This window comes from Harmonia axyridis, chromosome 1 (assembly GCF_914767665.1).
Source record: "Harmonia axyridis chromosome 1, icHarAxyr1.1, whole genome shotgun sequence".
Lineage (NCBI taxonomy): Eukaryota > Metazoa > Arthropoda > Insecta > Coleoptera > Coccinellidae > Harmonia > Harmonia axyridis.
In genome coordinates, this window is record NC_059501.1 from 34,947,975 (window position 1) to 34,965,231 (window position 17,257).

At 32.7% G+C, this 17,257-nt stretch overlaps 1 protein-coding gene across 3 annotated transcripts in view; it reads right to left on the reverse strand.

Annotated features, from left to right (window-relative positions):
* The window catches only part of LOC123678666, a 52,324-nt gene that overhangs the window by 23,930 nt on the left and 11,137 nt on the right, over positions 1 to 17,257 (reverse strand). Inside the window, exon 1 of one of the 3 annotated variants that reach the window (XM_045615812.1) lies at positions 3,058 to 3,204. The exons of the other annotated variants lie outside the window; for them this stretch is intronic. Coding sequence (XP_045471768.1) covers positions 3,058 to 3,114 — 57 coding nt within the window. The 5' untranslated portion in view covers positions 3,115 to 3,204. Of the gene's footprint in view, positions 1 to 3,057; positions 3,205 to 17,257 lie in introns of those variants that run through there. 3 annotated transcript variants of the gene reach the window in all.

Consider the following 17,257-nt stretch of genomic DNA (forward strand, 5'->3'; position numbering starts at 1 on the left):
GACAAATACAATTGTGTGGCGTTGAACAAGACGATCGAGTATTAACTAAATCTATGGAAAATAAGTGTCCTAATTATCGATCTGTTACTTCACATGATTTGGCACCAAATAATTGTGCTTCTGTCTTTATTCCGCGAAAGTCATATTTCAATTGGCCTTCAAGGATATGTAGATAATTATCACCTCGTAGTTATTTACAAATAAGTCGATTATTCAATCATTAAAACCTTCCGGGCTCTTGGCCGTGTTCTTTTCAGTATTTCATCTAATGCTGTAGTAGGCCATCTTCAGAGATCTCCATAGATTAATATTATAGCTCGCTGGCATTTTGCTTTATTATGATGAAAAATGTTCAGATAGTTTTTCAGTTATGTGGTTTGTTCGGCAAATACTAATTTAGTTGGGCTAATCCATTTTTGCTATTTCAATTCACAGTTTGATACTCGCTGGTTGATCAACTTGTATATAGAATATCTTTGAACTTATTTTATAATCACCCTATGGAGAGAACATTCAGTGCATCAGTATCATAGAGCGTCGCGTCAATGCGGTGCAACATCCTGTATATAAAATATATTATTGTACAATTATTTGTCGCAATATTTTTCTAGATGGTCAGATCATTTAGTTTTTTCCTTTAGACTTCCTTTAGATATATTTCTGTATCTATATTTTTTACGCGCTTCAGAGGAATGTCGTTATTACCATGAAAAAATACATAAACGCCTGTAAATAAATGCAAAGGACTTCACAACATTATTTCGAAACGAAAATTAGCAGGGGTAATTCATATAAATTTTCTTCGTAATCGACCTCCCTTTCAAGATTCAAGATGTTGTTATTTCCAACCATTAATTATGAAGTTGTGGTATCGAAAAATATTGTGTGAGCAATATCTACTTCTTCTTCTTCAAGTGCCTATCCTATTCGAATGTTAGCAATCATATTGGCAATCATAATTCTGTCGGTAGCAGTTCGAAACAGTTCTGCTGAGCTCTTCCCAATCCAAGTTCTCAGGTTCCGAAACCAATATCTACCTCGATATCTACTTAGTGCTTCTTATTGAGTATAGTTTTATGACTCAATGTTTTTTAGAACCCGCAAAAAAAATTAAAAAATGTCAACGTCTATCGAAGGCTGTATCTTGGAAGGGAGGTTGATTTAAAAAAAAAATTATATAAATTACCCCTGCTTATTTTCATCGAGGAATCATGACCTTAACTCCTTCGCATTTATTTACAAACACCCTGTATAATTCAATACAATGAAATAAATTTTTACTTTGAATTGCACACTTTTTTCAAAAGAGTATCAAGCGGAAGAATGTTTTATGCGGTCCTGTTTCATTTCTTTCGTGATGATATTTAATGAAATCAGATGAGATTTTGAATTTTGTGTGTCTCTGTTCAACTTTTCAATTCTGGTAGTCAATTATATGTATAAAAAGGGGAGGGTCACCCGAATTTCAATTTTTTCAATCAATTGTTCGTTGGAACCGAATGAACCAACAAAATTTCCAATTACGAATAATTGATTACAATTCCATGTCAAATTAGTTATCGAAACATCGACTTAACTCATTAACTCATGAACCGTTGAGTTTATACCTAAGGTATGGCATATTCCTCAAAAAAGCTAATAGTTCAATAATATACTGGGTGTGCCATTTGAAATAAGGAGGTAGAATTCTGTTTCCTGTATAAACCGAAGCTTTCGGGATATGAAAATATTTTAGGAAGAAAGATCATTGTTTCAAACCCCAACATGCAAATCTTCAGCACAAAATTAATATTAGTTTTCTATGAACGTCTAATAGCCATCGCGGTGAATCACTCTGTATTTTCTTGAGTGGGATTGACTAATTCCCGGCACATTTGTGACATGGTAGTTTATCGTGATCAGAACGAATAAGTTGAAATAGTTCAGGATCCATATCCAACAAATCTCGTCCTTGCATTCAACTCAGGAAATAGGGATCTTGGCTTCAGGACTGCTAATAGGGTGAATAATACACTCAGTTTCAACTGTCAACGTTTCGATCCTATTTGGGATCTTCTTCAGGAGTGTAAAAGTATTTATTAAGAATTATTGGACAAATGAACAATCTGGTTACAACAATACGAAAAAAAATACACAAAATCATTCAAAAAACGGTCTTATAGGCTTATACTATACTTCTATATACAATCATCAATAATAGTGAAAGACAAGAAATGACTAGGATTCAGGTGGAATTAGGTTATTTTCTTTTCGATTTTTTATTATATAATTATTATGAAATGAATCATATGATCATAAATCATAAATGATTTCTCTTAAGAAATCAAATAAATATAATGAATTCGTGTCAGTAAGAATATCATCAGAACATGTTTGAAAATCCAATGATAACATATTTATACTCGAATACAAAACACCAGTATCATATCAGCCAAGCAAAGAGAACAACCGCATAAGTTTCGTGGCAAAAACCAACTATTAAAAATAAGATTATTGACGAAATAGAAAAACCTCAACATAGGTCTAATGGAATTCAACAACTCCACCCGCATCGTAATACATATGACTAAATTGGTGAGTGTTTATATTTATTCGTACCGTGGAGGAAAAAGTATGATTCATTTCATAATAATTATATAATAAAAAATCGAAAAGAAAATAACCTAATTCCACCTGAATCCTAGTCATTTCTTGTCTTTCACTATTATTGATGATTGTATATAGAAGTATAGTATAAGCCTATAAGACCGTTTTTTGAATGATTTTGTGTATTTTTTTTCGTATTGTTGTAACCAGATTGTTCATTTGTCCAATAATTCTTAATAAATACTTTTACAGTCCTGAAGAAGATCCCAAATAGGATCGAAACGTTGACAGTTGAAACTGAGTGTATTATTCACCCTATTAGCAGTCCTGAAGCCAAGATCCCTATTTCCATAGTTCAGGATTCTTTTCTCAAATGATGGTAGGAGAGGACAACAGTCCTCTAGTTGTTGGGGAGGGGGAAGTATTCCCCACGAACTATAGAAGCGAATCGGAGAGTCATCGAAAACTCACCTGATAGATGTTACTCAACAAAGAATCTCTTCGTTCACTGCCTATAGTACAACCCATACCTATTTTTTCACTACATATGAATTATCATTTCAACAGAACCATAAAAAAACTCTTGCATGCGGTAAAGGTATCTACACCAGTTCTTGAAGTTTGGGCATGTCCGAAACGAAATTTCCCACCTGACAACGTCGGAAACGGATAAGCCAGGTTACAACACATGGTTTCCTGTTTGTCTTCAGCATAAATCTTGAGTCAGAATAATCTGAAGGAAAAAAACTAACTCAACCGATTCCATAATATCCTTTCTGTCTAAACGTAGATAAAAAGGCGGTTATTAACCAGTTCCTTCCTCTTGGGCAATCGCGGGGTTGACGAGAATAAACGCGAGATATTTATGAACAAACCAAACAACCGCAAGGAAGTTTCACTCTCGCTCATCATATCCAATACCGTTTTAAAAATAAATATCTACTATAAAATAACTCAGAAATTATATGATCACTTTGTTTCTCCACGAATGCTGTAGAATATAAATCTTCTCGTTTCGAATTTGATCACAAAATGTTAATATTCCATCACTTGATATGTAGATTTCTACAACACCTGATTTCGTCAGTATTTTTATTGAATTTCATTCCATAACTTGTTATGGAATTAATATTCCACAACAATTTCGATAAAATAGAAGAATATTTATTTATTATACACGAACGGAAGGCATGGATACTCTTCCACGAGAAAAATTCAAAACTGAGCTATAGGAAGTGCCAAGTTCTTGAATGAACGAGTGGTAGAATGAGCCTTCTTTACGAGTATTATACTAGTTTTTTTTTCTCTAATTCACTAAATTTTTATTGAAATTAATGGAATATTTCTATAAATATAGTTTCTCTATTTCAGTATCGTAATGAGTTCATTACAGTGCTAAAAACTGTAATAAACTCATTACAGCATTGTTTTTTCAGGTATTTTTTTCTTTTTTGCGGTTGTCTACCCAGACTTCCAATCCTATCAAAATTCAACACGCGTCAATTGTCAATATACCTATAATATAATTTTGATATAGGGAAATGATTTGCAACATTATTCGCAATTTCTCTTAATTCTGTTGATGTTAGATCGATTTTGTTAGACATAATTCAAGAATTTAATGCGTAATTATAAATTATTTCAAAATTAGAAACATACGATTCAAATTCAAATTCCGTAATCTGTCAATTTTCGTAACAGTCACACCAACTGCCAAGATACAATACAAAAATCACTAGGATATATAATCTGAATTTTTCATTGAATTTCGACAATATTCTACAAAACTTGACTGAAATAGAGAGAATATCGTCTAATACTCGTTGCAGAAGGCAATTCCAACACTCTTGCGTTCGAAATCTCGCATTCGTGTTGGAATAGGAGCCCATTCTGCAACTTATTTTAGAATATACTATTATTGTTTTTTGCATTGAAAAATGTGGGTTGGCAGAACAATTTTCTGTATCACAAATTTGACAGATAATAGATAAATCCGTGAGAGGAGAGTTCCGAGTACCAACATATAGGTAATAATTAAATTCAAAGGCGTACAACTTTGCTTCCGCATTTTTCCTGAAATTAGAGGCCGAAGTGTTTAGGTTGTGCCTTGTATGCGCGTTATTTGACTTTCTTCTCTTCTCGTTTTTCACCGTTCATTTTTGTCTATTTCACCAGTAATTTTTTTTTTTTTTGTTTATTGTATTATAATTTTTTTTTATTCTGAGCGGCAATGGGTTACGCCTTCGCTCTCAATCATAATAAATAATAATAATATTTAAAAAAAACTGGTTATACATTTATAATTCAAAGTATTGTAATCTTTTGAAGTGATCCACGAATCGGTCCAATTTTTTACTTCTTCGTAAGACCAGAAGTGCTGGTTGCCCAGGCCCTTTGCCATGTATCGAAACATGGATAGTCCGAGGGAGCAACGTCTGGAGATTACGGCGAGTGGGTTAGGACATCCCATTTCAACGTTTCCAAGTATGCCTTGACCACTTTCGCAACATGGGGTCGAGCATTGTCATGCTGTAAAATCACTTTATCATGTCTCTCGTTGTATTGCGTACGTTTGTCTCTCAATGCTCTGCTCAAACGCATTAATTGCGTTCAATATTATAATAACGATCGCCTATGATTTTTTCAGTCGGTTTTAACAACTCATAATACACTACGCCCAGCTGGTCCCAGCAAATAGTGACAATGACTTTGGAACCGTGTATATTCGGTTTGGCCGTCGACGTGGAAGCATGGCCGGGATATCCTCATCATTTTCTATGCTTGGGATTATCGTAATGAACCGATTTTTCGTCTCAACTCACAATGCGATGCAGAAATCCCTTCCGTCTTTGCCTTGCAAGCAGCTGTTCACAAGCAAACAAACGCCGTTTTACATCTCTCGACTTCAACTCGTACCACACCTAATTACCTTGTTTCTGAATTATTCCCATGACTTTCAGGCGTTTTGAATTGGCTTGTTGCGTCACTCCCAATGATCCTGCCAAATCTTGTTGCGTTTGACACGAGTCTTGATCAAGTAGTAATGCCTCCAATTCTCCATCTTCGAAAACATTCTCTCTTCCATCGCCATGCTGGTCTTCGACATCAAAATCACAGTTATTGGAATGTTGAAACCATTATCGGTACGTTCTTTCAGTGATAGCAGCCTCAAAAATTATTTTCTGAGTTAGTACAACCATCTTTCAAGCTCGATCGGAGCTTAGATTATCTACCATTGAGTTTCTACTCCATTTCATCCGTTTTCTCAAGTATGTTTTACAATTTCATAATGGATAAAAACATCTACGAACATTTGTAGAGAGCAAGCTCATCGATTTAGCACCTTCATTACCTATATTTCTTCTTCTGCTCAAAAATTCTACAAATCGAATCATTCAAATCTTATCGATAGACGTGGGTACTACGAATCTTCTATCATCTTATCTAGTACAAATTTTTGATGTTCGAATTACGCGACATCCTGTTTTTCAAGCGACAGAATTGTTTTTCCCAAAACTCATGATGCAAGGATCACGTTTTTATTGAACTCGCTGAATAATTGGCATTTATCGAATATCCCATAATTGAATTGTCCAACATCCAGGATAGAGTGAAAACTGCTTCATTATCACTGATTCTATTTCCAGAGCCTGACGTTTGTATTCAACGATCAATAAATGAACGTGACAGTTCTCAATGAATCATGTAATATAGGTATATAAAAAACCACTATATATTCTTTCTTCTTCATTTTCACAAACTATATGGAAAATAATTAACCCATGTGTGAAATAGCCTGGTTTCAGCCTTAAAAATTGATAGATCCTATTGTTAAACAAAACCAGGAAAAGCTGAAATTATTTTAGGAACATCTACATTCCCAAACAAGATTCCCACACCAAATCCGATTTAAATTGGATGTAGAAGTTAAATAATAATACTTATAATGATCTTTATTCCGAAAGAATGTCCAATATAATACATTTCATACAATACAGTACATTAGATGGAATAGTGTCAACTAACAGAATTGTTAAATCCTCACTTCTTGGATGTTGTCTTCATGAATGGAATAAGGTTCCATGTTAATGAGTTTAATTCTCACATCATTTTTAAACTTATTGAGTGTTGTACTTTTTTTAATATCATCTGGTAATTGGTTGAAAAAGTTGAAAAATTTTATTGTGGCATATGTTGGATGTTTCTCATATTTGACCCATATATGTTCAGTATAAAGAATATTCATATGTCTAGTACTATAATCATGGACGGAACTACTGTATACAAACTTATTTCTATTCATGAATAAATAAACGTTAAGGATGTTAGAAGGATTTGAAGAGATATAGATCGACATAATGATTATAGACATACACGAAACAATGAAAGTTGTTCAGAAAAGTCTGAAATGCGTTTATCAGGCGAAATTTTGGGATCGGTGATCAAAAAATTTGTTCATCAGGAAAGTGAAAACAAACTCTCCTATACCTTCGGTAGACTCGGAAGCAACATGAGATACGACTGCTATAGAATACAGCTATTCTTATTTCCGATTTGATCACAAAATATTAATATTCACTTGCATGTTATAATAATTCTACAACACCTGGTTCCGTAACAGTGGCAACGCTAGGGGGCAGGGGGCAGGGCCCCCCTAAAATTAGGCATACTAAGGCTAAAAGATTAGCAGAACTATAATTTCGCTTTAGTTTGGCCCCCACAAAAAAAAAATCCTACCCCCTCTTGGCCACCCCTGTTTTTGAAAGCTGGCGTTGCCACTGTTTCGTAAGCATTTTGACTGAATTTCATTCCATCACTTTTAATGGAATGAATATTACTTTTTTCGGCAACCGTCCGGGAAGTGAGCACTTCCCGGACTAGGCCGGAAAAGAATCATAGAATCCATCAACCGAGATAACCGGCTGACAGTTCATATGAAATTAGTTGTCAAAAATTTTCATGTTTTTTGATTGCAATCGCAATAAAATATGGAAAGCAGCAGCGATAGTGTTATTTTACTTGGTTGCCGAAAAAATATTGTACGCAACACGCCCGAAAATGGTTTTTTTGGACTCACAGACTTCCAGGAACGCTTACGCTCGTCCTGGAATTTTATTACACAACTAATGCGATAACATAGAGAATAAAATCTATCTGTTTTTTTCTATCGTTTTCAAAAAGTCATATTTTTTTGAATTACATAATTGAATATTTAACGTTGAAACAAATAAAAATGAATGCATCAAGCGTATTGAATCTGGAATTTCAAAATACTCCACCTGAAATTATTGAATCTGCTCTTACAATACCCGAAAATCAACTAACTCAGAAATCAAAAGATAATATATGAAAAATATTATACTCATTTTATGGGCTGGGGTTGGAAAGAAACAAAGAAAAAGTGTTTCTCTAATTCTGTGGTTATTCCGTTCATTCTTCCACATCTTGTAGTACAAAATCGTGCGAGAATATATCAGAAACGCACAGTTTTCATGGTTATATTTTATTATTATATGTTGGTACTCCGAACTTTCCGCCACGGCTTTATCTGTCAATTCATCAATTTGCCTTAAAGAAATCAGTTCTGCCAACCAACATTTTTCAATGTAAAAATCACTAAATGATATTTATGGAACTATTTCATTGATTTCAATGAAAATGCAATGAATTAGAGAAAATAATGTATAATACTCGTACAGAAGGCTCATTCTACCCCTCGTTCATTCAAAAACTTGGCACTTCGTAGCTCGTTTTTGAATTTTGAACTCGTGGAAGAATATCAATACATTCTGCACTTGTATTATAAATAACTATTCTGAAATTTTTTCTTATTCATCAATGAAAGAGAAACATATAGATGCATACATTGAAAATGTAATGCGATATCGAATGAACATGAGGAATACTTTGATCTCTTCTATGACTGGCTATAACCCTGTATTGAACATTATATATCTTTTGAAAAACATGTTTCGATTTTCATTTTCAATAATTGTCAAAATACAATAAATATTAAATGTCATTATGAAATAGGTTTTGATAATAATAATGTTTATTGACGTCTGAGATTTTTTTTTTGAGTTTTTTTTGTTGATCTTTAATGAAAATTAATCTATTACTTTTTATTTAACTTGTTTATTTTCAATTTTGTATATTTCGTTCTATTTAATGGCTTCTTTTCTAATTATGTATATCATTGTTCAGTATTGAATCGATTGAATTCTTTTCAATTATTTCGATAAAATATTCGAGCATTGAATTTTGAATTATGTAGGTACATAGACAGCTAATTTTTCTTTTCTTTATTACAAATAGGTGTACCATCCTGATAATTACAGAATAGATCTGAATCTATACACAAGGAAAGCTTATGTATTTAATAACAGTGAGGTATTTTAAAATCACAAGGAAATCGATAGTTTCAATAATTTATCACCAAAAGTATCATAGAACACTTTTTTATATCCAATTTCCCGAAAACTTTACTTTCAAGTTGAAAATTTGAATTATGCAATTTCATTCAGTTTTTGAGCATTATTAATATAAAAAAAAAATGGAATTTTTGAAATTTCGATACACAGGGTGTTATGAAAACATAAGTTCTAAATTTTTTGGTTAATCCGGATTTTCCTTGTAATCATTAGGTGAATCATTGAACCTTTAAATAAGAAATATGTGTGCCAAATATAAAGAAAAAATACTGGGTGGTTCACTTCTTATGACTTTGGAAAAATGAGCAAACTTCAATCACCCTGTCTATCGGTAAACAAGGCAGTCAGACACAATAAATGAAAACCATTTCGGTATCCTCTCTATCCACTGTTTAAGTTTTTCCATTTACCAATGAAACACCCAATAAAATAAATAGATTTTTTTTTAGTTGGATTGGAAGTATCAGGTTTCTAATGACGATATTGATTGAATGTAGAATATATTAGAATAATCAGAGAAACCCCTCCTTCTTCAGTAAAAATTGACAAATGTGATTGTTTACAATGAAGAAATTCAAATTGGGCCTTCAATTTCTCGTCAATGTCAATGTTAAATTTATATGGTAGCATAGAAATTTTTATTTCTCTTCTATTATTGAAGTTATTACTAGGGCACTAGGCGCCCCCATCAGCTTTTCTTCCGGAAGCGACAGCTCTAATCGTTCCCTGGTCGCTACGTCATTGTTTTGAAGTATAGCAGAAATAAACAATAATTTACTTCAATTATTGAATCAATAATTATCAGAAAATTGATAATATTCATTACTCGACAATTATTACAAATCTAAAAACAGTATACATAATACATATATATGTACTTAGGAGCAGATATTTATCTAGTAGTCCCCAACTGAGAATAAACATCACTAAAAGCGTTATGAGAAAAATTAAATCGTATGTTATTGAAAGCATGCACTGTTATCTATTGACTTCCTGAATAGTAAAAGTAAACACTAGAAAAATTTTATCGAGTTCACCACAAACCATGTTCGTTATGCGAGTATAATTAGCATAATACTGGGAATCACACTGTCCGATGAACTAAAACCAGTTTCGCATGAAAATATAACCAACAATTATTCGAAAATTATGCTGTTCTGTATCATCTTCGATAATACTATGCCATCGATTCTGTATAAACCTTCAGAAAAGTGTGTAGGGAGAAAATTATCAGCCATAATCAAGGAGTTCAAATATTTTACCTCGGATGCATTATTTCAAGAATAATTTTACGGTAATTACTATTACAGTATGTTGCAAATGTATGGAATAAATTATTTTGTCTCAAAAACCGATTTCTGTTAAAAATTCTGAAAGATGTCTATTTATATTTCTGATTACCCAATTCTTGACATTCATGTGAAACATATTAAGTCATTGGTATAACCGTGATGCCGTCATCGATTTTTTTTTTAATGGGTAAGTATGTCTTGTAGTCTTTTAATAACCTATTCAATGGTAAAAATTATTGTAGGATTAATTTATATAGGGTGTATGCAAACATGTTCATTTGTTTTAGTCTCAAAGTTTTATTTATCGCCAAACTCATCGATACTGGTGGAGAGAAACTCCGCATTGGATGATGGGGAGCCATTCTTAGTATCCAGAATAGTTGAATGTTTCGGCTCGAATCGAAACAACCAAATTATAAGGTCCCCTTTTTTTAGGAAACCCTGAATGGTCCCAGATACTCACAATTTCTTCAGGAATTGCTGTAGACCAGAGCTAAATAGACTATATTCAGAAAGAGATGATTTACAGTGGCGTCTAGGCCTATGAGGGAGCGCCTTACCTAATGAATTTTGTAAATTACACGTATTAATCGAATATTTTAATTATCCACCTCATCCTCAATTTCACATCATACGCTACGGCACTGGATCTCTGTTCCATAATATCCATGTTCATTCTCACGATTCTTGTATGTCCATCTTACTTTCTCTTTAAGAAGTACGGTTTGAGACATGCCTCACGCGCTTCCTTGTCTAGCGCGTTATTTAAATCGATTCGTCGAGAAATCTTGATCATTCCTACGTCTTTGAAGGCTGCATTTAACAATAGCTTTGAGCAGGGCCCCCGCAACCGCGCGTGCAACGCGTGCACCGCACGCGGGCGCCACTCTAAAAGGGCGCCAAAACCTCTTATAGACCGCATGAAGAACCGATGGACCAAAGGTTTTCGAAAAAGATTCTTTCAAATTTTTCAACAATTTTTTTTTCCAAACTTCTTTCTTGCAATTTATACAAGTTTCCGAACGTCGCAATCGGCATGAAATATCTAGATATTGGTTTACAAAAACGCAAACTCGATGCTAATCCTAGGGCATTTTTTGCGCTATGTGCTGCACACAGCTTAAATTTAACTGAAAATGATGCTGCTAAGGTTTAAAATAAAACAGTGGACTCTTTTGATATTGTGAAAGAACTTTATATATATTTCTCTTCATCCACAAAAAGATTGGAATGTTATAAACAGCATGATCCTCAGTTACCTCTAAAACCCCTAAGTGATACTAGATGGTCTAGTAGAATTGATGCTAAAGTTTCATTTTATTCAAATATGTGATAGCCTTTTAGAAATAGCAGAAAATGATACTTTTAACATAAAAACAAGACATAAAGCAAGTTCTCTTTGATTAAATATTCATTCTTTTAAATTTATTTGAAGTATCATAATTTCTTATGATGTTTCATTCCAGATTAATATTGTAAGCAACATGATGCAAAGTGTAGCGATTGACATTAAAGTGTGCCAAAACCATTCGAATATTTAGTTGATCATTTCAAAAATTATAGGGATGATAATGTTCTTGAGGAAAAACTGGCGGGAGCTGTAAAACTAGCGTCTGTTCTTGAGATAGATCAAGGTTTTTCTCCATTATATACTGTAAGACGAAAGTATAAACCAAAATTGTTCGATTATGAACAGACGGAAGATCCAAAAATCGCTTTTAAAATAAATTTCTTTTAGAAAATAATTGATCAAACACTAAGTTCCTTAAATAGTAGATAACGTTAACGTTTTGTGTTTTATTTGTGATATTCTTAAATTAAATGACAAATATCTATTGAAATGCTGTCATGCTCTTCAACAAAAGCTAACTGATGACAGGAAAAAAAGAGACTGACGTGAAAGAAAATGATTTATTCAACGAGATAAAAGCCCTAAGATTGTTTTCATTATCTGAAAATCCTCTTGAAATTCTACAATATATTTTTGAAAATAATCTAACTTCTTCTCTACCGAATCTTAGTATTGCCTCAAGAATCCTTCTTACTTTACCTGTGACCTGTGTCTGTTGCTTCTGGTAAGAGATCATTCACTGAATTAAGAATTTTTAAAAACTATTTGAAGTCTACCATGTCTTAAGAAAGATTTTCTGCATTGGCAATCTTAGATATAGAGCAAGAGATACTCGATAAAATTGATTGATTGATAATATAAAAGAATTTGCAGCAGCCAAATCTAGAAAAACATCCATTCAATTTCTGGATTGATCCTAATTAAATGTTTATGCCTTTATGAATAATTCATAGAAGAATACAGCTCAAGTTTTGAAACACATTTGAAATGTATTATGTTACAAATAACACCATAAAGTTCTTAAGGCAATGAAGGTTGCTGATAGATTTTCAACCATTCTACACTAAATACTCAACTAAACTTAAGAAAAAAAATTTCCGATTATACAGTAGTACTTTTCTCTACCTCCCCCCTTTAAGGGGCGCCAAAATATGTTCCGCACGCGGGCGTTGATGTCCCTTGCGGGGGCCCTGGCTTTGAGGCATGCCTCGAGCCGCAGTCGTCTCCCCTAGAGGGCCAAAGGGCGAACTGCAGTTATTTTGCACTTTTTCGGTTAAGCAGGAAATCGGGTTAGTTTTTCCTTTGTTGTTATTTTGTGGTAGCGTTTGCTGTGTCTGGACTGTCTCGTGTAAGTTTTTCGAAAAGTATTTTCGTTTTGTTAAACGACTTAATTAAGACCAGAATGCGAAATGGATTTAGCGGGTCCGAGCGAGTAGTCTCAAATTCCCAAGGTAAATGAAAATATTCGAAAAACTTGTGATTTTGTAAATGTTTGAATGAATCAGCAACAATTATACATAATTGGAGAGGGACTTGTTCCTGATCTAAGTAAAAAACTTGTATCTATGGGTGGGATCGGAAAATCAAATCGAGAATTTCAAAATGCATAGTATGAAAAGTACGACTGGGTTACTGGCTGAATAACTTTGAATACATTTTTTGTTGACTACACATTTGCAATGTAATCAACAGAATAGATCAATTTTTTCTGACGCATCTAAAGTCAAACAAAATGAATTAATTTATTCGGTTGCTTTTGTTGTGAATAAAAAAATTGGAGAGGAAATTTCAAAATCCTTTTTCCTGAGAGAGAAACAACTTACATAAGCTGACATCCACAATTTCCCGTTATGTAATAAATGATCAACTTGTTGAGCGATTCAGGCATTTTATGATATAAGTTCTAGACGTTCTGCTGAAGATTTATTCCAATTGTTATCTGCCAAATTTGACTTGCATTCGAAATTAATTGCTCAAATATATGATGGGGCTAGTGACTAGTGTAATGTTGGGAGAAGTTATCGGTTTTCAGGCAAAAATCAAATCTATAGCACCATAAGCGATGTTTACGCATTGTTATACACAAGTATTATTCAATTTGGTTTTAAGCAATGCGTGCAGTTCAATTCAACAGGTTTTTGTTGACCCTATCAGTATTTTTATCATATTTTCATCAATTATTAGCAATAAAATTCTTTATGATGATTATTACGCAACTGACAAAGTGAAGTTCACTAGATAAACTTTATCCGTAAACTTGAAATATGAATGAATATTCCAATAAAAATAATTTTTCTTCTGATATGACTCATCATCTTATGATGAATGGCCCCCAAGATCTCTATACTTGACTACGTTGGATGTATTCGAACAGTAAATAGTGCCAAAATTGACCGGATAAATTAGATCAGCTGAAGGAGCAAATCCGACATGAGTTTACACAATAATTCCCGAAATCTTCGGAATGTTAAAAAAAAGTTTGCTCATTGCTGAAGGTCATCAGTTGGAACATTTATTGTAATACTAAAACAAATAAACATGAAACATGTTTGTATTCACTATGATCCTACAATAATTTGTACCATTGGATAGGTAAGTGAAAGACCTTCAATTTGAGGTGTCAAATGACAAATATCAATGATGTAATATTTTTCGCATGAAAATGAATTTATTCCATAGGTATGACTCCATATTGATTTTCCTTGTTTTCCATTGTTTCAAATCGATTTTTTAAATTCTAGCATTCGCAAATTTTAGATTGTAGAACTTTTTCTTTGGCAGTTCGATACATTAATAACCGATTATCATGTCCTGAATTCATACTCCAAAATCTTCTTTCTCCGATAAAAACTAGAGGTTTTGAGGTTATTTTCTCTAGCTCGAGGAAACGAATTAAATTTTATATAATATTAAATCAATAACATGTTATAATATCATCTGAATATGATTTTTCAGTCATAAATCTAATATTTTTGAAGGCACAAAATTATAAGAAGATATTTTATTCACCAAGCCGAAATTAATTGCTAATTTGTTTCAGTGAGATTAATCAAATAACTAACTTATATTAGTTGCAATATCAGTTCAATAAGGAAAATCCCAAAAGCCACAAATTATCAGGAGTGGGACATAACTTATTTCTATTGCGATAACAATGTTCTAATGAAATTTCATTATTTTAATAAGTGTTATGGGAATATATGTTATCAGTTACTTAATCCATCCATAAGTCTGCAAAATCAGTGGATATTACTTCCAAGTTATGAGATTGAGTGCAAATAGAAAATTATTATTTTAACAACAAACTTTTATTGTTTCTGCAAAAAAATATTTATGATAGAAGACAGAATTTTTTCGATTTTAGGTTTCGTTATCAACCAGGTTGTGAAGAATAGAAATTCAAAATATACAGCGAGCTGAAAAAATAACGCAACAAGTTCATAATTCTCGTACGGAGACTTTTTTAAAAAATCCCCTCAACCATGAATTTTCCTATTTTCAAAATTAAGTGAATCCATTCATTTCTGAAGTTGAGGATTCATAACCCTAAGCCCCATCAATTTCTTTTATTATATCGCATGAAAGGCATCGAATGGCCTTCCTTACGATATTTCCCAAAAAAATATTTTTCCACAATTTTTGGGGGTAGGGGGTTGTATGTTTAAACTTTGAACTTCAAAATGCATGGATTAACTTAATTTTGTAAAAAGAAATCGACAGGTGGAAGGATTTTTTCCAATATCATTTTCTCAATAATTATGGCCTGATTACAATACTCTCCAATCACAAATTGGTAATTTCTTCTTGGTAGGTAGTAGTTTGTTTTCCCTAAATTTTTTCATAAAAACTATATTATTCAAATTTAGTTTGAATCATTTTGATTCAACAGATGAATTCATGATTTCCAAGAGAATTATTTTAATATTCAATCATAAAGAGATTCAAGGTAGAGTAAATTTAGGTTTGGATAATTTCAACTTTTCGTTGATGATATTATGGCAGGGAACAAGCAGCTAGCACAAAAGTTGATATGTCATAAAATCTTTAGATATTTCACAAGAACGAAAAATAACACTACCTTCACTCTTGAATTTTAAAGCCCATGTTTACACACTCAACATATGGAAAATTCCTACGATTTTGCATTCGAAACTAGTTACTATTAAATGCTTAATGTTTTCAGCGGAACACATGTTTGTTATCGTAATTAGTTCCTAATTTGTCATAAAATGTGATTTTTTGTTTTATATTTTTTATGCTTTAATATAAACGGGCTGATTTGTAATTGTGCTGTTTTGTTTTATTATGAGATCTCTACGAGACATTATGTATATAGAAGTTGGATTTTTTATGTTTACAATATACTATGTGATCGAATTCGGTAAAAAGAACACTGCCTCCAAAACGTAAAAAAAAAAAAATTTTTAGAATCCCTGGGTAATATTGTGTACTATTTTTCCGTGCATAAATTGAAGCAATCATTCAACAATATTCGCGGAAAGAACTGATTTGAAAAGTATTCAATTGTACCTATAGCATGAGAGAAAGTTGTTAAAGTGAAAAAATTCAACATTTTCATAAAACATCGAATATCTCGAAAACTGTGAGACTTTCATAGAAACGATTTTTTCACATAGAGCACATTCCGTGTTCGTTTGACGTGGTCTTTTTGGGACACTTAATTTCAGGCACATTGTTTATTACCGTCTCGAAATCTTCTCAGGAAATATAATAACGTTTAGGAATGAATAACAAAGTCCCCCAGTATATTCCACTGTCTACTGTTCTACACCGTAATTGAATCTTAGGAAATCGATAAGAAAAATAGAAGATTTATTTTTAAAAACAGTAAGGTCTGCTTCACATTTGGAGCCGAGTTCTTGAAATATATGAAGTAATAAATACTGAGTTGTACTGTCAACTTTATTTGATTTGTCTTCAGACACCTAATAAGACTTTGAGTACCAATTCATTTCAAGTGAATAACCATCAATATGGAGGCGAATATTCGAAAGAATTATATTCGCTTTTCCTCTAGGTATTTCTATTTGCAAATTTATGGAGATGATGTAAAAACTTGAGGAACATAAATTACGTCATGTAACAATAACAGCACACACTATATATTTATCTTATGCCAATATTAGTTCTATGAACGTTATCTATGGCACATGCGGAATATACAAACGGTTGCTGGCAACATCATGGTAAAATAGTGAATTGAACTGCATCATACTTTTTCATATCTTATAAATGTCAAGGCCCCGAAAGGTCAAAATCATACGGGCATCTATAATAGAAGAAAGAAAGCACAAGAAATAATGGGAAGTATTTTTCTGACAAATCTGCTGTTTTAATTCTAGACCCTATTGGTCTATTATCTAAGCTAAGGAGACGCAAAAAATTATTGAACTCATGAGAGTAGAGAAGTTATCGACTGTTTATCCCAACAATTTTTTTTGGTTTAAACTCATCAGAATAGAATTAGTATATTGCGCAACAAGTAGGGAAAGTTCAACTCTTCTCACGAGTGTGGAAGTTTGTGCCACGAGCCTGAAAGGATGTGCCGTAAACACACGAGTGGGAGAATTACTTTT